Source organism: Vidua chalybeata, chromosome Z, assembly GCF_026979565.1.
Source record: "Vidua chalybeata isolate OUT-0048 chromosome Z, bVidCha1 merged haplotype, whole genome shotgun sequence".
Taxonomy (NCBI): Eukaryota; Metazoa; Chordata; class Aves; order Passeriformes; family Viduidae; genus Vidua; species Vidua chalybeata.
In genome coordinates, this window is record NC_071570.1 from 24259776 (window position 1) to 24283360 (window position 23585).

General features: G+C 41.1%; 1 protein-coding gene across 1 annotated transcript in view; it reads right to left on the minus strand.

Annotated features, from left to right (window-relative positions):
• Positions 1-643: 643 nt before the first annotated feature.
• DMRT1 (doublesex and mab-3 related transcription factor 1) overlaps positions 644-23585 on the minus strand; it is a 58308-nt gene continuing 35366 nt past the window's right edge. Inside the window, exon 5 of the mRNA XM_053932804.1 lies at positions 644-1494. Within this exon, the coding sequence (XP_053788779.1) occupies positions 1352-1494 (143 nt within the window). The 3' untranslated portion in view covers positions 644-1351. The remainder of the gene's footprint in view (positions 1495-23585) is intronic.

Below are 23585 nucleotides of genomic sequence, written 5' to 3' on the forward strand. Positions count from 1 at the left end.
CGCCGCGGGAAGGGAAGGGGAGAAGGGAAAAGAGCCGTGAAACGTTCTCCAAGAATTAAGAAGCTGTATTTCAGCAAGGCCTGAGGACTGACAGAGCAGGGGTGGAAGCGAGCACCAGCCTCCGTCCGGGTCCCGCCTTGCCGTGCCCTCCGGGAGCCGCGCCGCCGACACGGTTGTGGCAGCGGCAGAAGGGCAGGGAGCCGCGGGAGCAGGCTGACAAGTGTGATAAAATGATCTTCCTTAACTAAACTCGTAAAGCACTGGGCAATAAAACTCAATCTTCTGTAAAATCCAATTAAGTCATTATCTGACTGATTGTATCTTTAATTGAAAACAGAAGTGACAGTAAATTTCTGTGATATATCAGGATCAATCGATACCGCTATACGATTCAGCCTCAAGAAGTGATTTATAATGTCAAACCTATATAGGTAACTCCACATTATTCTCTCTAAAACCACTGGTGGATGAAATTAAGAGTAAGTGCATTTAATAAAAAACAAGATGGTCAGGTTATTGATTACAACAGATGGGGGTGAAATCAAATAGATGTTTTCAAAGCAGAGAGCGAAGAAAATACAAGTAATTTCTTTTTTTTTTTTTTCTGTTTTAATACAGCTCACCAAATATACACACAAGAAAATTCAGTCATCAATAACATTTTTATTTCAGGTACAGCTGCAAGTACAGAGAACAATGAATTCTTCTAGACTAGTTTCATTTCAGATTGGCTTTGGTAACACGAGGAAAGAACACCATAACCCATTTTTAATAAAATAACAAACGCCAAACTCATGGCAACTCTTAAGGGACTTACTTACTTACTTGCAGTTTAGACTGCAATCTAAAGCAAGGCACTCAACTGTAATATGCAAAATATGTTAATTTGGCGACATGAGAAGAAAACTCCCAGACCAAGCAGCAGCGTTAGCCTGTTAGGAACCGTCAGGAAGACATAACACGATGATGTTTCCCACAGATGAGTTACGGGCCCCTGCACAGGGAGAGGCCGGCACAGGACTCCCGGTTATCTTGGCTCCCGCTACCCGGAGCCCCTGCCCGCATTTCGGCGACGCTTTCTCCACCTCTGCCCCGACGGCAGCACCCCCGCCCCTGAGACAGGCGGCGGAGGCATCGCGCTGCCTTCTCGGTGGCAGGATGCGTCAGCCAGCCCTGGCGGCGGCGGGGAGGCCCCACGGCGGCCCCCGGGGAAGCTGACGTCCTGCCCCGCACCTGGGAAGAAGAAACCAAACACCCCCCGCCCGTCCCCCGCAACCCCCAAACAGAACAAGCAAACCGAGAACGCTGCTGCTGTACCGCCCTGCCCCGGGCGAGGGCCGCCGCGCCGCGGTTACTCGCCGCCCTCCTGGACGGGGCTCATCGTGAAGTTGCCGGACTGCGCAGGGGGCTCGCACTCCAGGTCCCCCTTGGCGCTCTCGCTGCTGCTCGACAGGCATCCCAGGCCGGAGTCCTGGCTGCTGGGCGGCGAAAACACTGCGAGTGAGAGGAAGAGAGAAAAAAAAAAAACCACCGTGCCTGAGATACACCCTGGCCCCGACCAGAGAAGACTCACACAGATCTCCCCTCTCCGGGAAGAGGGGCGACTTGTTCCCTCGTGCATGCTGAGGTGCTGGTCTCCCTCCTCCCGCCAAGGTGAACAGCGGGAGAAACGATGGGAGGAAAACAACTTCAGGTCTCAGGGCTGTATCCCTCCACCCACAAGGAAGCTACCTGCCTACAGACCTAAGGCCCTGCCTCGGGCAGCCCAAGGTTGAGGCCAAATATTATGAAATTTAAAACTAATGCGGTGCTAGGAACGGTTGCAACATTGCAATTTGCAGTAGATACAAAAACCAAGTAAAAGGGTCTCTGACCTTCCTAACCTTATACGAGCTGAGATCCACCCCCAACACTCCCTTCCTGCCTACCATGAATATAATTAAGGGGAAGCTGCAGTGGTAATTTCTCTCCTCATTAACTTCCTGATTGGTTTCAGGCTCAGGATTCCAGCAGCCGGCAGTTTGTCACCAATTCCAAATGGCCAATCGTTAATACTAATGTTTGTGTAGCTAACTGCCAGCATCTGCCACGGCTTCTTGTACAACAATAATAGTGAAAGGGTAACATTAGTGCTTCCCGTGTTAATTCAGATTCTGTTCATCAATAGGAAAATCTATGATGTAATTAGCAAAATGCATCGGTAGTTGAGGCAGTTGGAGGGAAACTAAATCACAGCAGGAGCTCCATGAGCCCCTGACATCTTTATCATCAATTCTACGTTCTGGATTTTACTGCTCAGTGGAAAGTAACACCAGTCTGTGGTCTTTTAAAAGAGAATATTGTTTATAGCCATTGCTTGTTTCTTAGAAGCATGATGAATCTAGTACAGCTGCACAAAAACAAGGAATATGGAGTTGAGGCTTAAACTCTGCCCTGAAATTACACTGCTGGGCCTAAGTGAGCTGCTCCTCCACACGTGAGCCCTAGGTGCTTTCAGACTGGGGACTTTGAGTAGTCCTGAAGTTCAATGAAGTAGATGAAGTCAGGCTTGACTTTGATAGCCTGTCAAATTCAACAGGATTCAAGGAAAGTAAACTGCACCATCTGGGTTTAGCCCACTACGCATGGGAAAATTAGAAATATGCTCTTAAGAAAACGCCATCATTCCATTTCTGCATTATCCTGTGTTTCTGCCGTAACTTCCATTTGCAGCTCAGCTTCCAAATTTGTCCTGTTTTTAAACACAACACTGGTTACCAAGAGATTGAAAAGACAGTATGAAGTTGACATTACACACACCACTTTCACCTACTTAACCCATGAGCAGACAAAATAACTATTTCCATTCATTTTAAGGAGTTTTGACCATTTTTGATATTGCAGAACCTGACTCCTTGATTTAATGCAAGTGTCTCCTTTGATGCATATAAGGGATGACTATGGCTCTAACATTACTCTGCCAAAGCAGAGCCTATTATTGTCTTTTAGAGCTGACATAAATTTTTTAACTCCAGGGAATGGGATATTAACCCTGTATTACATTTTTTCCCAGCTAAAATACAAAGAAAAGAACACAGTGCTTAGACATGAGGGAGTGACAAGGTAGTCAAGGCAACTTCCAACAGTTTTTATATATTCTGTAAATGCGGCTAATTGTTTTAATGACACAAAAAGAGGAATCTTGTCTGCAGCATCATGTATTCCTTTGCTATGTGGTCAAATGCACAGAACTGCCAAACAGGTCTCCAGCACCTCCTGGACTAAAATAACCAGTGCACTGATTTGCACTTAGAACTGGCTGGAACTGCACTTGCATAACTTGCAGTTGGGAACAACTGTTTAGATTTTTACTTTTCCCAGCCCACCAAACCTGAAACCATTAAGTGTTGCAGAATCAGAAATGATCCTTATGGTTTCCAAGAGCAAAACTCTCTTTTCTGCTGCACAAACATACTCACGTATGGCCCAGTCTGCACCACACTCTCATGATCTGAAACAGACACCGTGCACTATTTCAGGTGAGTACCTTGTTGGGCTGGTTCATACTTTGACTATTAGCAGACAGAGCAGAGATTCTCTGTAGGTCCACATGCTTAAGGGGAAATCACCAACAGAAAATGCAGAATTACCACCTCTCTGATGTGTCCTATAGACTAGCTGCTCAATGGTAATTCACAGCTTTAGGTTGTGCCTACCAACAATTGCAGCTTTGGTAGGATATGGCCAGGTCTAGCACCAGGAATCATCTCCTTCTCCTTAAGGTGCCTTGCATTACACAGTACTGTGGCTGGCATCACTTCAACAGGACTGGCTGGCTCAAGGGTTCAGCTGTCCAACTCTCAGAACCTCATTCTGCTCTGATTTAGCAAAGCCCAAGGTGTGTGAAGGATTAGGACATGCTATAAGGATTTTGTGTGTTCCTGGACTCTAGGACAAAAGTATGAGGGAAGTGACTGAGGTTAAAAGGGGATAACTTTTTGTTTAATCCAAAGTAGCCAATGGGAAAAAGGTTTATTTATTTTAAAGAATTTGTTAATACTTCTAAGCATGTCTGTGCCTGAAGTGATGTAAAGGCCCACTTTTAAATACTGAGATCTATAAATCTCTGCAACAAAGTTTCAGAAAGTGTTGGTTGTTGGGTTTGGTTTTTTTTATTATTATTTTTATTTTCCGAACACAAAGAATCCAACAGATTCAACATGCTACAGTACAGATGTTAAAACCCTACCACAGCAAAAGTGCCACTTTGTTTTTGTGGTCTTTTTGAGCAACTCTACGTTAGTTTAGTATTAACCTGTGGAATGACACAGAGGACAACTTTTTTTGGTAGACAGACAACCAAACCTGTTTCTTACCATCTCAAGTGGTGGCTTCTTTGTCTCCTGGATGAGTGAAACTCCACCAGTTTCTCCACTGACTACCAAATTAATCGAAGTTTTGCTTATTAGATTATGTGGGCTATATACCCTGCTCTCTGAATATGCTAAGTGTATGTAAAGAGAGCCACAAAGGTTTTAAAAACAATCTGGCACTACCAAGATTTACCTCGAGCAGGTAAGACTGCTACTTCTGTATCCAGACCTGGACTGCTTTGAGTACAACTTCACTGCAGTCAACAGTCACTGAAGTCAAGCAAGGTGCAGTGAGTAGGTGCAATGCTGATAAAAAGTACAAGATACTCAGATTGGAACTTGTAGCTATAAAAAGGCAGCAAAAAGGAAATAAGCCATTCTGTTCCAGTGTTTTAATCATACAGCAATAAAATGTAGAAATTCCAAGTTCAAAGAAACAGAACCCATGTTCTTTTTGACTTAAGTATATGAGTTTCATCTGTTTGAGGCTTGTGGCTGATCCTCCCACAGTTGTTACACAGCCTTTATCTGTGTAAATAACAGTACCAGAATTGGGTCTGTGACAGGTTTTAAAGACCATTCCTTAATCTAATTAACTTTTACCTTTCGGAAAGCACCTGAATACTTTTGAGCCATACAAATCTGAAAAAAATTCAGCTAATATCACACAGGAAAAGTAGTGAGAAGGGATCCCAACCACAGACACAAAACCTTATGTCTTCTGACACGGGTAACTGCATTGACTTAACTTGAGTGATCCCAAAAATTCAGTGGACTGAAAAGACTAATACACTTTCAGTCATGTGAGAAATCAGACGGACATTCATGCTTGGGAAGTATGTGTTTTCTATAGTATACATTAAAAAAATGATCAAATGCTAAATGAGAATTAATTTGTGGTACAATTACTTTTTTAAAACTCTTTCACCTCTCTTAGGGAAAGGAAAGTGAGTAAGCATGTCAGGCCTACACACTACTGCTAAAGGCCATTCACTTCTTCCTGGTGTGCACTGTTGTGGGTCAGCACAGCTACCACACACTTAGGAGAGAGAACTAGACGCTATTGCCAGTTTGATGGCGTGGGAACATCACTAAAGAATGCCTAAGTTTTGGCATGAGGGTGGACAGGAACCACTCTTCTCCTCCAAAGCACTTTCCTTCTGCAAATACTACTGCTCTTGCAAGCAGCAACTTCTACTCCAGGCTAGAGAGATCCCACATAAAGGCTCCTGAAAACCAAAGTGGCCTGGGAAACCACTGGCAGTCATGCCAGGAAGCAAGTTATGATACCTGTACAAAGGGCAGAATAAGAGAAAATGGCACTGGCATTCTCCTCAAGATGCCAATTCAAACCACTAGAAGACATGAAGGGTGGCGGCCATACTGTCTGACTTGGTGGCTTGGAAATAACCACAGGTCAAATTCAGTTTGAAAACACTGTCCCGTTTTCACCCAAGTCAAAAGTATCCTGTTACGCTGCCGTTCAGATTGTTGCTGAAAGAGCTGACTCTAGCTCCCAGCATCAGCGAACAGCCTGCCAGACTATAGCAACTATGGTAACAGTATGGTAACTGCCTGACAAAGCATTAGATCAAAAACCCCAAATCAACCAACCAAACCCCCAAAACAGTTAGTGCTGCAAAATCAGTCACTAGGAACCAGAGAACTATCAGAATCCTCAGCTGCTGTCTTAGCAACTGAGAAGATATACAAAAAAAAAAAAAAAAAAAAAGAGAATGGAAAAAGCATAATTTTCCTGTTATAGAGAAAACATTAGAATGGCAGCAAGCGTGTCGGTCTGTCCTGACTTTGCTGCAGATGATAAAATGGGCAAGATGCAGCCTCCAAGTAAACACATACAGGAAGGTCAAGTTAATTCTCCTAACAGCTGCCTCTCACCTTTGGGAGTACTTAACCCTATGTTCTTGAACAAAGGTTCAACTCCTTAAGCAGAGTTAACTAACAAATGGTCAAAAAGAAAACCTACCTCTGTGATACCACTCATGTGATCCATTCCTGTGTGAATGCTCTATTTAAAAAGATGGAGGACTATTGACTTACACCAAGGTGAAAAAACTGATCATAAGCCAGCCATGCAATGTGTTCAGTCTCATGTTCTGGTATTTGGCCCTGTGCAGGGGCACCAACAGTCAAGGACACCAACAGTCAAGAGCCTATGCGTCCATGGGTTCCTATTAGCCACAGAGAAGCTTCAAGAAGAGACGAACTTGAATCACCTGTGTTTTCAAAATTTTCTTTGAACACAAAGATTCCCATTTTGTAAAGCCTCAGCAATGCATGTTCCTGAACGACAGGAATCGTTGCACTTTGTGAATCCCCAATATATTTTATTTCTTTTGCTTCTATTCTGTATGAACTAAAGTAAAAAGAATTCCAAATTGCTATCTTCTTCATTACATCTCTCTTGCTCAGGACTGCCAGGATGAAATGGTTCCTATTGACAATTCCTGCCAAGATCCACAAGTACATAAATGTGCTATGCATTTCTGTATTGATTGTCCTTCTCCTCCGTCCTTTGGGCCTCACCACAGATCTGGACCAGGGGATAAATCCTGGAAGCCCACTTGAAGCCAAGGGTTTCTGCTTGCTGCAGCTGGTCACAGCAACATACTGTGAGTGCAAACTTCTTTGCAGCAGTATGAGGCGCACCGATGCGTAAGATGAGGAGGCTGATACCAAGCAGTAAACAAGGGGAAAAAGAAAACTCAGCTATGGGTCTGCCTTAAAAATAAACTCCACATATTACTTTGACCAGCTGAAATGTCTTTGTGACTGCTCCTGTGATCAGTCTGTAATGGACTCTTCTGTGCTGACCACAATGCAAATTGACTTGCAAGAACATGGGAGTGATGATACTTTTCTGCTTTGCAAACTATTAACACAATGCAAACTTGTCCAGTTCTAGAAATATGCGTCTGTTGGTATTTTCCTGCTGAAAAGAAGTTACAAGAGCAACAAACAGAGCTGCTTTTTGATGCAAAAATAAAAATAAGCCTAAGGATCTTGAAACAAACGCACAATCCCTTTCTCTTAACACAGGTGTAGCATTTCACTGCACTGCCCCTCTCCCCTTCTTAAAACACCTACTCTTGTCACTAACATTTAAGGCAATTAGGATTATCTTGGATGCCCACAGTAGGACACATTTATTGTGCATTTTCAAATAGCATTAATTTTTGGCATTAGGAACTCAGCATAAAAGGTAAAGATCTGAATAGAGATCTTTATTCAGTATGCTTTACCATGGATTATCTCAATTATTTTCCAGTTCATGCTTGCAGTTTTAGCAACTAAGAAGGTAGGGCTATAACTGATGTAATTAGAAACCAGAAGCTGGAGAAAATAATTCTCCTGTTGACTCCCTCACCTCTGGTTTCAAATTCTCTTACAGTAGTATGTGGAACAATCAAATAAAGCTTTCCACTTCTCACCCACTACCAGCTAGACAAACAGGATGCTAAAATGGTACTTGGGAAGCTTAGGCTTTTTACTCAGACTCAAAAACATAGCTTCAAACTATACCAATCTTCTATAAAGCAACTGCCCTTCATGCTTGCATGCAAAACAAACTGGAGCAGAGCAGTACTGATGGACCAACGCTCTCTCTTATCACCAGCTTTACATTCTGTGGCTAACTTGATGTCATTAAGCCACTGCAGCAGGCTAGGAAAGGCAAAGGATGAACAATCTCAGGAAAACTTCAGGTGTGCTGAAGTTTGGTTTTTTTTCAGTTGTTCAAAGCAAGGTGACTACCCTTGCTTTGAATGACTGAAAGGCAACACACAGAATTCAGCTGATAGAAGCTCTCTTTGTTTGGCAGACATGAATGGTTACTTGCCTCTTGTGGATGTACTCACCCCAAGTGCTCACTCTACTGAGTCAGGTCCCAGCCAGGTACACCTCCACAGAAACCTCCCCAGTTTATATTCCACTGCCAGGAACCCTAATGGCTAGTCCTCTCAAAAAGAAAGCATTATTTTAATAATTTCAGAAAGATTTTGTGCTGTAAGACATGAAGCAATATGTTCACCAGCATCTCAGCATAAAGCAGGCACTTCCCACTGTTGGGTAACAAGGTAAAACAGGCGTTTCTGTAGATCGTTTTGGAGTCATCTATAAGTGAAAACATTCTGTATGATTACACATAAAGAATGAGAACTCAGCCACAAAAGAGCTGGGATGAAGTCACAGACTTGACTGATTTTCAACCTGGTAGTAACACTACAAAGAAAGGTGTCATTATTTAATATAAAATGTATCTCCCTTTTCCCTCCCTAGCCTTTTCCAGTCCTTTTTTTAATCTTCTGTGTTGTCCTGGGCACACAGTTGCACAGCAACATGGAGAATTATAATGAAGAATAGATGTTGAATTGCCAGTACTGCAGAGATACACATGCTTCTCCTTCAGACTGTAACTCTTGACCAGCAGACTTACTTTTGGAGATCCTTACTTCCCTCAGATATTCATGGTCCACCAGAGAACCCAATGGTTTGTACTGCTGTACTTTGCATCAGAGTCAAACAGGAATTTTTGAGAAACAGGTACCAGGCCACCTACAAACCATTTAAAGATTCAAGATTAGAAAACAGACACAGAAACATAGGAGGTGGCACTGATTTCCAGCAAAGGAAGATTTAAAAAGTGGCTGTGAAGTATAGGGGGTATTTGGACATCTGTCACTAACTGAGAAGCAGCAGGGAATTTCAGAAGAATGAAGTAATTTGCTTCATCATGTAACAAGACTGTGACAAAGCTGGGACCTTCAATTTTGCTATTCCTGGAGGTCAGATACTACTTCTCTATTCTACACACAACACGGGAGACTAATTCTCCATCAAAAAAAGATGCCCCTGGTGTGTTATACTCAGAAGACTGACAAAAGACAGGCAGCACTGAGAAAAAATGAACTTCAAATTCACTCTTTGGATTGTTTTTCTTACTCCTATAGTAATCAAATTCTAACAACAAGATTAAAATATAAACGTATCAATAATTTCTCATGAGAAATATATAACTATCTTACCAGCTGCTGGTGCACAGGCCTACGTTTCTATTTTGCGCATTTTATCCTGCCAGGACTGGTTTTGCACAAAATTGCTGTGCTGTGGGGGCCAGAGTCTTGCAAATCCCTAGACTGTCCCACTACTGGGTATAGTAGCAAGGCAGGACTTAGCATTCCACATGCCTTTCCTGTGTGGCCACTTTCTGAAGCCAGATCCATGAAATGAATTGCGTTTACAGATGTTTGGTTTGGGGTTTTTTCCTCACATGAAAAGAGAACAAACCATTCCACAAATCAGAGTCTCACGAGGCCACACAACCATGTGAATGGCCAGCAACCCTTGACAGCAAGGCAAGAATAGCAACTAACTGCCTACAATTCCAAATCTTTGACAGGAATCATGGAATGGTTTGGTTGGAAGGCATCTTTAGGCCATCCAGTACAACTCCCTTGCAGTGAGAAGAGACATCTCAAACTAGATCAGGTAGCTCAAAGTCCATTCAACCTGACCTTGAATGTTCCTGTGAATGTTCCCACTTGTGAACTCTCCGGACAACCTGTGCCAGTATTTTACCACCATCATTGTAAAAAAAATTCTCCCAGTGTCTAGACTGAACTTACCCTCCTATAGTTTAAAATCATTATTTCTTCTCCTATCTACTAAAAAGCCAGTCATGCCCTTATCAGCCCCTTCTAACTACTGAAAGGCCTCAGCAATGTCTCCCTGGAGTTTCTTCTCCAGGCTCAAAATGGACTCATCATCCATGTGAGACTGTTGAGGAAAGAAAGCCAGCTGAATCTTCTGTTTGTTCTTAGTTTGCAGAAATACTTGATTTTAGCAAAAACAGTAAGTGGGTTAGATTCTTCCAAAGCAAAAGTTTCTATCAGAACAATTTCCAGCCAGCTCTAAAGAGAGCATGATAGTGTCTCCTGGCACCTTTGAGTTCCCTCAGGCACAGTTAGGTGACTTCATGCTAATTTTGTGGAGACTGATTACTGTCCATCTCCTCTGGGTTCTGCATCTTCTGCATCTTTTCTAGGCTTTTCCATACATCCCAAACACCACCTAACCAGCAAATAATGCCACACCGAGGTGACTGAATAGGCAAAAGGCTTTTCTGGGATGACTCCTGACACTGAGGGTGCAGATGGAGGTAGGAACTGCTTCCTGTTTCAAGGGAAGACCTCACAGGTTACATCTGTTTCCTGGACCAACACAGGAGACAACTAGGGAGTCCCAGCTCCTGGGGCATATGCTTCTGGGCATCACTACAATATAGCCGCCTTTGTTTTTTAAGATAGATGTATTTCAAACCTGTCTATAGAAGAAGTTCCTTGTGAATAATTACCTTAGAAGCATCAACTGTCCTACCTAAAAATGCACTGCAATTTGCAACAGCTGAGGCAACAAAATGGTTCTTGAAAACATGGTTAATTTTAAAGGAAAGAGAGCACTCGAGGCTCAGGATAATGTTACCCAAGTAGCAGAGTATGTGGAGACACAGAAGGCACAAAGTTTCTCCCTTGTGTAGCTGTGCTAAACAAAAGAAACAGGATTCAAAACCTTTCAGTATTCAGCACAGAAATCCAAATACAACATTATTTTGGTTGAATGTCTCTCCACTCTTGGGTCAGAAAGGCTGTTAATCTTCACTAGTGTATCAGGAACAAAAAACTGTTTGCACGACACCAAGACTAGCCATGTAAACGTAAATGTTAATTCTGGTCACTTCTCTTCCTATTTCATTGTTGCCAATGCAAATTAAAAAACAAGGATGAAATCCATGCCCAGATCATCAGTCCTAATGCTCAAGGTGTAATCAAATACTTAATAATCATGGACTCAGCTCTTTCAGGTTTAACAATTTAATTTTAAAAAGCACAGTCTCAGTGCAACAGTGCTGTATTATACAGTTTCAAATGTTTTTTGGACATAACTTGCAAGCTTTTGGAAGTCAAGAGGTTACTAAACAATTTGTCAAAAATACTGGGTCTAATGCAAGTGATCCATTATGGTAAATACAATATATTTTCAACTTGCAAATAGGTTGATTTACTTTTAAAATTCTCTGTAATTCAACTGTCTCTACTGTAAAAGGAGAAGACAAAGATCTGCAACTTGTACCACACTTGCAAAAGGAATAGGAGGTTTGTCACGGACTTCAGCATGAGCAACACTATATTCACCTTTGACTGTGCCCAAAATTAAGTAAGAGGAAAGAAAGAAAAAGTCTTATCACTTACATTTTACAATTTAAGTGAATCTGCAATTTTAAAAGCCCAGAAGGCTTTAAAGTGACTTAGTATTACCATGGCATTACCATTTTTAATATTAACTTTAATCTAGACGCAAGTTCAGCAGATCTGCAGTAAAATGGTTCAACGAGTATTGATGAAATAAACAGCACATGATGGGTATATGCAGAGTAAAAATGTTGCTACTTGTTTTAAAGTGAGATTTATTCTCCCCAAAGTTTAGGAACCTTGCTGCAGTAAGTCACAATACTTGAGTAAATAGGGACAAAAACAGAACACAAAACATTTTTGAGGTAGTCAAGTACGTTAAATGAAGTTTCACACAACATTAGGCTTAAGACAGATCCGCTGTGTTGTATTTACATTCATTTCCATGAACACAATACAAGTAATGCTGAGTGTGTTCCATCAGCTAGAGAGCATTAACCGTGTCTAATGATGCTGCTGGTGCTGCCAGCTGCATCTCCCCAGGCCCAGTGATGTCCTACAGCCCACTTGGTGATGCCCATCTGGTGGGAAGGTCAACCCACCAGTAGGCAGCATCTTCTTTCAGATCCTGACACAGCAGCAGCCTTGCTAGGAAGGACTGGAACTCCTCTGAGATCACACTGATTACAGTCTACATGCTGTAGAGCCTGCCAGTAGGGCCCAGAAACCTTGGTTGTGTTAGCTTCCTTCAAGGGTACTAGGTCCTCTTGTGCCATCTTTCCTTACTAACTTTGGAACGGCAGCAAGTCTAGCCAACAAGTTTCAACTTGCACTTCCCTGCCCTTGCCTATCACTCTCTGAAGTCTAGATAGTGATAGCAGCAGGAAAGTTCTAAAATAGTTAAACAGATAAACAGAAATTCAGAATTTTATTGTTATCATTTGTTGTAGAGAAAATTTTAAGACCTGTCTCTGGGCCCAATCCAGACCCTGGTGGCTGTGTCGAAGACTGCCCACCTCCAAGGAAATCACTTCAACACTCCATCTCTGTTAATTTTAATAGTGCTGAATGCAACTCTGGTCAGTAAGAAGGTGGTTCGACACTCTAAGGGCAAGGCAGGATGAAGGTTAGTGAAAACTGGAGCTCATCCTCTCCTGCACCATACAGCCCAGCTGCAACCCACCATGGACACAGGGCGGTGAAGGGTGTCAAGAACATAGGCTGCAAGGAGCTTGCATGACACAGTACCTCTGTACTTGGTGCTGTTCAGGGTCAAAGCAGGGGTTTTTCCCTCTCTTGAAAGATAGGGATGGTAGTTCTACTCCACACACACACAGCAGTTGAAGGCAGAAAGGAAAGCAGATGAAATGGTCCAAGTTGGAAAGTTCAGAGTCACAGTTACAGAGGTCAACTCCACAGCTGAGAAGGGGCAGTTATTTTCAAATTACAGACCAACCCTCTCGTGAGCCTTTTTCACTACAATTAGGCAGCTGCATATTCATTTCAGGTAGTCCCAGGGAACGAACAGAAATACACCAGACACCTCTTAACAAACCAGTGTTATTTCACTCCGATGTAGACTCTGTTTGCACAAACCTGTGTGCAGTGCTTATGCCTTTGGAAAAATCAGAGACTCAATCCACAAAATTAAAGATCCTGAGAACACTTGTGATTCAGGGAAGCACTGAGGCAAGATGTGTTGGTACAGACAGCTTTATGAACTATAAGTTCATATTTATCCAGGGGAGGAAACAGCAACTAACATGAGTGAAGTCTTGATTGAGAGTAATCAGAAAAATTTATACTATAGTTATGGATATACAGCTATCACAAATCTGCCTCAAAAGTGAAATTTATCAAAATGTGTTTCATAAACTCAATAGCCAATACAAAAACAATCACTAAAACAGTGTAAACAGTTGTTCCAGGGTGGGAAACAGAACCCTCCTTGCAGTGATTGCAATTGCTCAGAGACAGAACTTGAAAGGCAAAATGATTTATAAACAAATGGGAGAGAGCTCACATTGATTTTTCTTTTCCTTTTATGTCCAGAAAGGAAACAAAACCACTGGCCAACTGGACTAGGAATATTCTTTTATTTTCTGTAGTCTAATACATGATTAATGTTATGCTTATAATAAATAACTAACCTACACACAGCATAGAGGGTGTGATTCAGACCTCAGCCAAATGTTCAACTTGAGAAATCTAATTGATTTAACAGATACTGTGACATAAATATCAAGCATAGAGCTTTGAAACTGGCACTGTAAAATTATGAGAAAGCAGGGAATAAATGCAAATATGTAAATGACAATGTTAAAGAAGAAACTAAATTAAAATGGTTTGGTTTATTTCAATATGAACTACAGTGAATATTCTGTATAACCTGGCTCCCATTTTTTCCTCATCACCTAGTAAAATGAATCCCCACAAATTAAGTCTTCAATTCCCAACATAATTCAACACCAAACTCAAGATTTTGTAAGACTTTAAAGAAAAGTGTATTTCAAAAATAAATGCTCCCCCCAATGCCTCCATACACAGAGGCCTTCAGCTTTTCTTCCATCAGCCTGTGGGTACCAAGTGCAGAACCTTTAGTAGCATAGGTGGGGCACAATGCAGGGAAGGGTAGGGAGCTGCTGGCATTTGCTGCTGCTGCACCACTGTAAGTGTGCTGTGACAAAATGGTAATGTGTTCAGCAAAAGGCAATCAGTGGACAACCACCCTAGCAGAAATCACCAGGTCACTTCAGTCTTCTCCTCAGAACACCAACAGCCACTAAAAAGGTAAAACACAGACACTCTCCTAATTACAGAGAGTTGAGCTGAGTCTCCTATTCTGATTATTCACAATCAGCATTAATATACGATCGTAATTTACACGTGTGGAAGCAGCAAAGGGAAGCAAATACTTTTATGCACAAGTTCACTGGCTTTGCACCAGTATAGCATTACAAGTCTGGTATTTTTCCATTTTTCCGGTGAAGGAACATTTTGTCTTGTTCTTTGTGTGTTCTCAGTACTGCAGACTACAAGATGTCAGAAGCAGAAAGCAGCTGTAACACTGGCATGTCTGATCTACTTCAACAAGTTTGGAAGAAACGAAATGTAATATATTATAGCCTATTTATGTCTGCAACAATTACCCTTCAAAACCCAAAGGAGAAAAACGTAATTGAAGGTACATGCCTTCTTCCCTGCAGAAACCTCAAACAGCCTCAGGCAAGAGCCAATACAGACGTAGTACAAGGCATTAAGAGTGTTGCATGCTGTAGCTAGCAATTATCCTGGTATTTAAACAAATCTATCGCTCATCAGGAAAGCGTTTAGTGCAGTAGTTGGAGCGAGACAGGCTGACACAGAGCACAGCTACTTAACTGTCCCCTCCAGCGATTACACTTTCTCAGACTGAGAGTCATGTCAAATTAAACAACTACACATTGACTTCTCACTTCTATAAACATTAAGGCATGATTGACAATTCTTGGATCCTATAAGGTAGTCATTATAATCACCCAATGTACTGTTAGCTAATTTGTGGCGCAGTTTTTTTTCCCCTATTCTGAGCCATTTCTCTTGGACTATTTTTACAGTGCTCTATAGATAACATCTGCTTTGGCTTTTTGCAGGGTCACCATAATAAAAGGTCATCGCCACCGAAAGACCTTCGTGTAAGAAAATAATATGCAATTAAGTGACTTGACCTGGTCTACAAAATAACATTTTTTTCTCCTAGTCCTGGCCCACACATACCCATTTAACTGGAATTTGGAGATGTCCGGACAGTAACAACTGGATGCTAACACTGCAGAAAATACTGTTAATGTGGCACCTAGAATATTTTTCCTAATTCCTACCCTATGCCATGGTGATCTCTTTGGTCTATGTAAACAGACGCTGCAAGAGCAAGGAATCACCTGGCAGAATGGGAAACTAAATTACAAGCTCTACAGAAGTGTTCTGAGTACATATCCATAAAAACCTCCAGCTTCTCGAGTCCCTTTACATTACAGCACCCCTATGACAAGGCACCACTTACTAATATCTGAAGGCTGCAGCTTAGTAAGTTAGAAATTGAGTGGATATATAAAGCAGTCAAGGTTGTGAAGAAATACACCCCTTTGATTTTATATGCAACATTGTGCTGCCTGAAACCACTATGATATAAGTGACAGCTTTACTATCTATCCCACTAATTCAAGCCACAAAAGTAATGGAGTCCAAACTTTCCCCCCTCAAAATAAAAGGAGTAAAAAAAAACTTCATAAATAATACTTAACACTTTTACCACCATTGCTGTCACCTCCTGCCCATCCTCTACACTCCTTCCTCCCTAAGAAAGCTCACCAGATTTGTTAAGGCCACTGGTAAAGAAGTAGGTGGGATTAATACTGTATCATTAAGCTAATTATGAATACAAATAAGACTAGAATGTTACTGGTAAACCTGGAAGCCTCTTTATTTACATGATTAGTGAATCTGAGGCTTTACCTTTATTGTGGCTGTAGCAGACTAAAAAATCAATTTCACAGTGTTGGCTTTTTCAGGTAAATGTAACAAATCAACCAAATAAAATTAGAACTAACAAACACATTTGTGAAAACTGTTCTGAGCTGCAAAAGTACAGTTTCACTGCAGTATTAGCGCTTAAAATAAAAACAAGTGTAGGAACTGAAACAGGTGAGGAGGACAAATTAAGTGCAGTTATCTCTCCTGTCTGATAATAACAACTGCAGTTCCACTCCTTTTTCTACTTCTGAACTATATTTAATACCTGAGCACAGGTCTCAGAAATCTAAAATTAAATATGACAGTATCTCAAATATATCTCCCCCTCTGATTGAAAAGTCAGGCAATAATAAAACCAAAAGACTACAGTGAAGATTCCAGAAAATGACATCTTTGTTTCAACCTCAGAAGATAAAGCAGTCACACCACTGAAGACAGTGAAATGTAACTTAACTCACAGGCTTTGCAGAACAGCACTGAAATAAAACCACACAAAATCACAGGAAGCTTTTAAAAACTTCACTGTCTGTCTCAAGTATTTTCTTTCTTTTTAATCAGTTAACTAACATCAAAGTACCTAACTTTTACTGAAGCAAGTTATTGTCCTTGTCTGTAGGCCAACCAGCACAGCGTGCTTTCCACTCTATACAGCTATTACTGCTAAACTCCAGAGTTGTTTCTCAGACCACCAGCTGCCCAAGACAGCACATTTATCTCCAAAGACTTAGTCTCAATTTACCGATACATAAAGTGTCTTGGTTGTATTTTGCACTGACTTCCCACTTATGTAATTAGACAAAGGCACCTACTATTTATCCTATTCTCAATGACCTTGTATCCACACTGCAACTGAAAGGACTAACACAAGCAAGGAGAACATGACCAATCCCAGCACACAGCCAGGTGTACAGTAACTTCTATAGTTTCTGTATTTTAAAGCTTCTGCCCAAGTTTTCCCCAAATCTTTTGCCCAAAGCTTCACCTTCCAAGCTCTAGGAGACATTCACAAATAAAAATCCCACAAAACCCAAAGGTTTTCTGCTTTGTTCAGTGGTTACCAGCCAACTGCATCATCTCTACTGTAGAGAGAAAACTCTTTGAAAAAAGACTTTTTTGAAAAGAAATGGCTACTTCGCTGAAGAGGTAACACTAAAATGCAGCACTTTAACAAAATACTGAAATACTTAGTAAGAAACAGCATAAACATACGACAGGGTCCTGTCAGAGAAATCTGGGAGTGTATGCAGTTTTTGTATAGAGAATGTGCGCATAGCATATGTGTATCTACATATACATGTATATCGATCTAGGCACCCACACACAAGTAGAGGTATGTGTAGATTATATATATTATATATATAAAGCCAACTTTCAGTCCTCAGAAAACAAAAGCTATCCCCATATAACAGCCAAATTCCTACATAACTCAATTTCGACATCTCATCTGGTGTGAACTGCACTCATTCCTAGTGTAAACCCCAGCGCGCTCTGCAATGATATACTGTAATGTCACATCGCAATCTGGATTTACTATAAAGGGCTGCTGACGAGTTTCAGAGCAGTAAACATTGCTGCGAGGTGTATTTCACACTGAGCTGGTTTTTATGAAGAACACTTCACCGCCCAGCCACGGCACCCAGATGATGAATGGTGAAAGATGCATGACAAGCTTCATCATTGTTTGTAAATCTTAACTGTTCCTGCTCACTAACTCTGCAGGCAATTTTCAAAGACAGCGGCCGACAGAAGGACAGCACAGCTTTCCTGAAGGTTATTCAACTTGTACTTGGCCTGAGCTATGCCTGTGAGGAGCAATGGAAATAAACTCATTGGCTACACTGAATCATAGAATTAAAGACGTCTGATGAACAGGCACACTGATGGTTGCCAAATTAAGAAAGCCCATTAAGTAGCCTTGGTATCTGTCCCCTACCCTGCCCCACAGGATTACATGCATCAAGTCTAGGGAACCTACATCAGTATTATTTACACATGCAATATAAATAAGTATATTTATAAACAGGCTGTCTGGTCCTGCTCCCATGTGACGATTCCCTGTTATCCTGTACAGTCACACATAGCGCTCCAACATCCCTCAGCAACTTTTCCCACTGCTTGTAGGAAAGCTACTTCTCTGTCGGAAGTGACAGGGGAAAGGAAAAGACAGAAAACTACTCATAGCATGCAAGCATGGCAATGGGAACAAATGTAATCCTTCTTTGTTCCCTCTGAGATCATTCAGGGAGCAGCACCCTGCAATCCAGGGCAGTGGATTGCAACAACCACTTGCAAAGAGTCACAGTTCAGCTCCCTGCAAGAGGCAAGGCCAGTCGACACTACAGAGCCTTAGTAATTATTTTTCTTTTCCCTTTTCCTTTAGATATCAGTATCAAACACTTCTTCTGCTAGAGTCTCTCACAATCTGCGCAGGGTTACTTTATAAGCAGAGGAAGCTGCAGAAGAATTAGCTCAGATGGAGACTCTCACCTGAGCTGCAAAACTGGCATGAACTGCAAGGTGGTCTAGAAAGGCTCTCCCACACTGAAAAGATTATAGCTAAATACAGAGTTCTCTCTTCTCTTAACCAAGGACACAAGGACACAACTGCACATTAAAGCAAGGTGAAGAGGTGAGCAGTATCACTATTACAATTACAAATCATGCCTAGATAATCACTACTGTCCTGACAAGAGGTTTTCATTTATTCTATAACTTTATGGAAAAGTCTGATAGTTGATTACTACCAATTTCTGTGGTAGTAGGAAAAATTCTACATCCAGAGCTAATAAATTTAGAGCATCAAAGCCATACCAGCTGTAAAAGAAAGCAGCTCAACTGACTTGATTTTTTTCATTGAAGGACCCAACATCCTTTAAAGCATGAAGAAAAATCCCACACAGCCTCATCAGCTATAGTAACATTCACCATCTGACATAAAGAGCAGCTCATACATGCAGAAAGTTAAGTCCAGGGGTGCAGTGGGTATAAACCACTGGTCTCTCAACATATGGCTCTAAAATGCTTGTAACTGCAGAAGGCACTGAGAAACCTGCCTCTGCTAAGAGAATGTGAAGCAGAAGAGGGAAGGTGTCCCAAGGAAAGCTAACAGAGCCCTTATGTATTCCAGGATAGCACCCTGGCAGGTGCACAGAGAGATGCCGGCATACTGTGCAGGATCCAGTGCTGCCAGGGCAGCACCACTCTCTCACTGCTGGCTCTTTGCTGCCTGCTCAGCAGGCTATCCCAGCTGGGATTGACTGGACACTGCAAACTTCTTTTCATAGAAGGAAACTGAAGAAGTAGAGATTTTGGCAGTACACATAAATGTATTGCTCTGGATCTGGCACATGCCTGGGCCAAGTGTACCACTGATTTAAGTTTCTTCAGAATAGAAGGATTTCTTCAAACCCTTGTTTTACCAACTCAAAGCCTGAAACTCATAACAAATGCAGGCTTCAATTTCAAAAACACTGCATCCTCTGACCCACACAAAATACTAAACAATGGACAAATATATCCAGTGAAGAAAAACTCCGTTTCTCTGACAACTATGCATGTGCATGTGGTTTTGCAGGTGTGGGGGGATGGGGTGCCACTGGCAACTGCTGAGGGTTCAGGCTGTCCCACTCTCTCTTGCTAGGGTGATGAAAAATGAAGGCATTCCCACACAGTTTCCACAAGAGCTTAAAATTCCTGCTGGGGGATGCTAAGGCCTCAGTCTAGAAATACCTATGTTTCCACAAAAACAGGTAAAAAGCCTTCAAAAATACAGGTTTTTTCCTACTACTCTGGAAGCAGGACCAGTGGCTGCTCACACATCAAACAGCAAGGGTTTGTCAGTTGCCCTGATAATGAATCAGCAAAACCTGTGAATCAGAAAATGTCATGAAACAAGCCTGTAACTCTGCAGTCACCCAATGCAAAGCTGCTGTATGCTTTTGAGTGATCATAATATAAATGTTGCATTTAGAGGAGAAACTACTAAAATGAGCCATTTAATCAGGACTGAATTAAAGAAGAATGAAAAAAAAAAAACTTGTATTACTTTATTTCTAGGAATTCCCATCAGACCTTATAAACATATTTTAATGTTGCTCAAATCTTCACTAATACAACCTCATTTATAACACAAACTAGTAATTTACAAAAAGACTTCCACACACAGAAAAATGAGCTTATACTGAATATGCCTTACATTATCAAATATATTTTGACAGCTGCCATTACAACTATTGAAATTATCAAGTATGATTAATACCATCATGAATCAGGGATAGCAACCCATTTAGTTTAAAAGATAAAAAAAGGCCATGCTCAACAACTGTCATTCAGCTACACTCAAAATTCCAATTTTTAATGAAAATTACATGTTAAAAAGTCATTTGCCTAAAGAGATCTATGAAATATTGCTATGTGCATGCAACATAATTAAGGCATGCAGAAATATAAGACAAAATCTGCTCACTGTCATTGTAATCAGTGCCAAGGGGAAGCTGCATGCAACATAGCCATTGAGGACTGTAAGAAGCAGAAATGAGAATGCACAAAAAAATAAACAGTTGCCCCAAGTTCAAGTGACCCACTCAAACAAACTGTTGAAGATCTACATATTTAGATCCTTACCCCTTTCCTCTTCTTTGGTGTTATCTCAAAATCTATTGCTAAGAGTTTGATGTAAAATGATAGTGGAAACTGGAGTCTTGAATTTTCAGCAAACACTGCTTGCTCTGTCATCATTAAGGACACATATTCTTGAGTAGAGGTCACTTTTTAAGCAAAAGATGCATAGATAGACACACATACATAACACACAAGCTAAATACTGATGAATTTCTGGGTGCAAAATTTTATCTTCCCCAAACACTCTGCTGTTGAAACTCTTCCAAACTCAAGAGGATTTCTGGTGATGCTCTCCAAAGAAGTGCACAGAAAAGGAGTAGAAGAAGTACATCTCACACCTGACAACACCTGGACCACCTGGGACTGAACAGCTACTCTTCAGCTTACACAGATTGTGGCTAGCCAAATGACAAAAGATAATTTGGGCTACTTGCTGTAGTTGTTTCCCAGTTCCTAAGCACTTTATTAGTATAGCTTTGTCAGTGCATCTCCCCAGCTGGCAAATTAAGAGCAGACAGAGGCAAGGCTTTTTGCTGTTCTTCGGGGTAATTTCTCAGCCATATCAAATCAGCCTGCTTTGTTTGCAGTTCCATCTTTGTAACTTCAATGCTTGCAGAAAGCAGTTCAGATTCAGGGAAATGGTCTCAGGGACCTTTTGCTTACCAGGACTTCTTGACCTCTCTGAACTCACAGCCAGGTGCCACCTGTGGCTCTGAAGTGTTACTTGTCTGTCATGGCATTCACTTCTATGACATATATTCATGCAAAAGTAACATATATAGGAACCTGCAAAAAGTTTTGGTACACAAAAACCCAGCTGGGAAGAAAACACCCAATCTTTCCATCTCTCAAGCATATTTCTGGGGCACATAGCATTCCTTGCATTGCAGAAATGCTTTTGTCAAAGTGAAACTTTTTATCTTAAGCAGGGAGACTGCTTCCAACATGCCCTTTCTTGCAGAACTACTGGAAGAGGCTCTTTACAGAGCTGCTCCAGTTTCTCCCATGGCCGGGCTTCTCCCACGGCTCAGTACTGTTATTGATGCAGCATCCAAGCACAGAAGCAAGGCTGAGTCTCTAAATGCAGATTCTGGAAATGTCTGTGTCACTTTCATTTCCACAACTGTAAAACTGGGCATACCTGCTATATGAATTCTAGAAAGGACTGTGAAAAAGAGTTTTAGTGCTGGAACCAGTTATGCTGACACAGAAAACCTGTCACCAGAAATGCTCTTCTTCATAAAATGATGTTTGCTTATTTACACAAAACTGCTGATGTTTTCTGCATCAAAATATAACCTTTTCTTACATGTCTTTAGGAGAACTTTCAGACTCCTGCTTAATGTTTAAGGTGCAAACACAGCACTGCTCCAGTGCTTCATTCCTTGTATTTCCAACACTCACGACATTTAAGACAGGAAAATAAAAAATTCAAACCTGTCCAGCAGCCAGAAAAAAATTTTAAATGCAAGACTTTTTTTCATCATAGCCAGACATATGGTGCAATTATCTCAACATTTCACACAATGATGACAAAGAGGAGGTTTCACTCCATGCCAACTTTAAGACCAGGTAACTACTCTAAAATCTGAAGTGTCTGCAGGTACAGGGATGTTTATCCTTTGCATCCTTCTATTTCAATGTTAAATTTTCTTCCACTTTCCCAAATCTGGTAAACACTTTCATACAGATAAACAAATGCTGCACTTTCATGCACTGTAAACAGGACCCAGAGTAAGGCACATGCATTTCATGTGCTTTCTTGATCTCTCAGACCAAGGTTTTGTGCAGGTTATTTCACAAATGCTGGAGACGCTTACTGAAAATCAGTGGAAGGAATTAGACTATTCTGGGCTGTGTGCCAAACCTAAGAAGCTTCATTTAAAAAACAAAACAAAACAACCCAAACAAGCAAAAACAAAACAAAACAAAACAAAACAAAACAAAACAAAACAAAAGCATGCAGCTGTCCCACAGGAATAACGGGAACCAAGTATTTGACTTTTGGAGATTAAATACCTTGTTGTGTTCTACTCTCAATTCCCCACTTCTCAACTTGTCTTCCAAAACTATACTTTTGAATGTATATGCACAAGATTTGACAATCTTCTCATATGTACTTTCCTCCTACTGCTTTTGCAGAAAAAAGGAGAAGGAAATATTTTGCAGTACTGAGTATAAAATCTTCCTCCCACCTAGAAATTACTGCCTGAAACTTAAAACTTGGTGACCTAAGGAAGCCCTCTAAAAATATCTTTTTGCTGTTTGTCACTGGTTTACCAACTTCTTCTCTCATTTTTCCCAGTTTCTGCTGAAATGGCAGCAGCTGTGCTTAGTTGGAAGCAAAACATTTTACTTGGAAACACTTCAGACTGCAAGGAGGTTGAGTGATGGTATTTTACCACTCAGAAAACATCAGTCCATTACTATATGCAAGACACTGTAACATGCCACAATGGTCCTGTACAAGTGCTAGAAGCTTCCAGAGACCTTCACTTCATTGAAAGAAAGAAAGTGTAGCTAGCTCATTTCTCATCCCTTTTACTGTAACTCGTCTACACAGGCAGTTAACTTACCAGAACAAAATTACTTAATGGTCTTACTCAAATACCATGACAACACAAGAACTGGCAAGGCCTCTATAATGCTGAAGCTGCAGCTGAAGTGCAGGTAGTAGACTGTATGTGTGTGTAGTAAGACCATTGCATATTCTTGCCTGGGAATTTAACAGTCATTTTTGCTAAAGATGCACATTTTGGATGTTTTGAAAATATGGCTAAAACCTCCGTTTTTTTATTTTGACCTGCAGCTCTTCTAAGCACACTGTTACCCTTCTCTAAAATTTCTGGGTTAGCAATACATAAGTCTTCATACTGGTGTTAAAAATATAGTC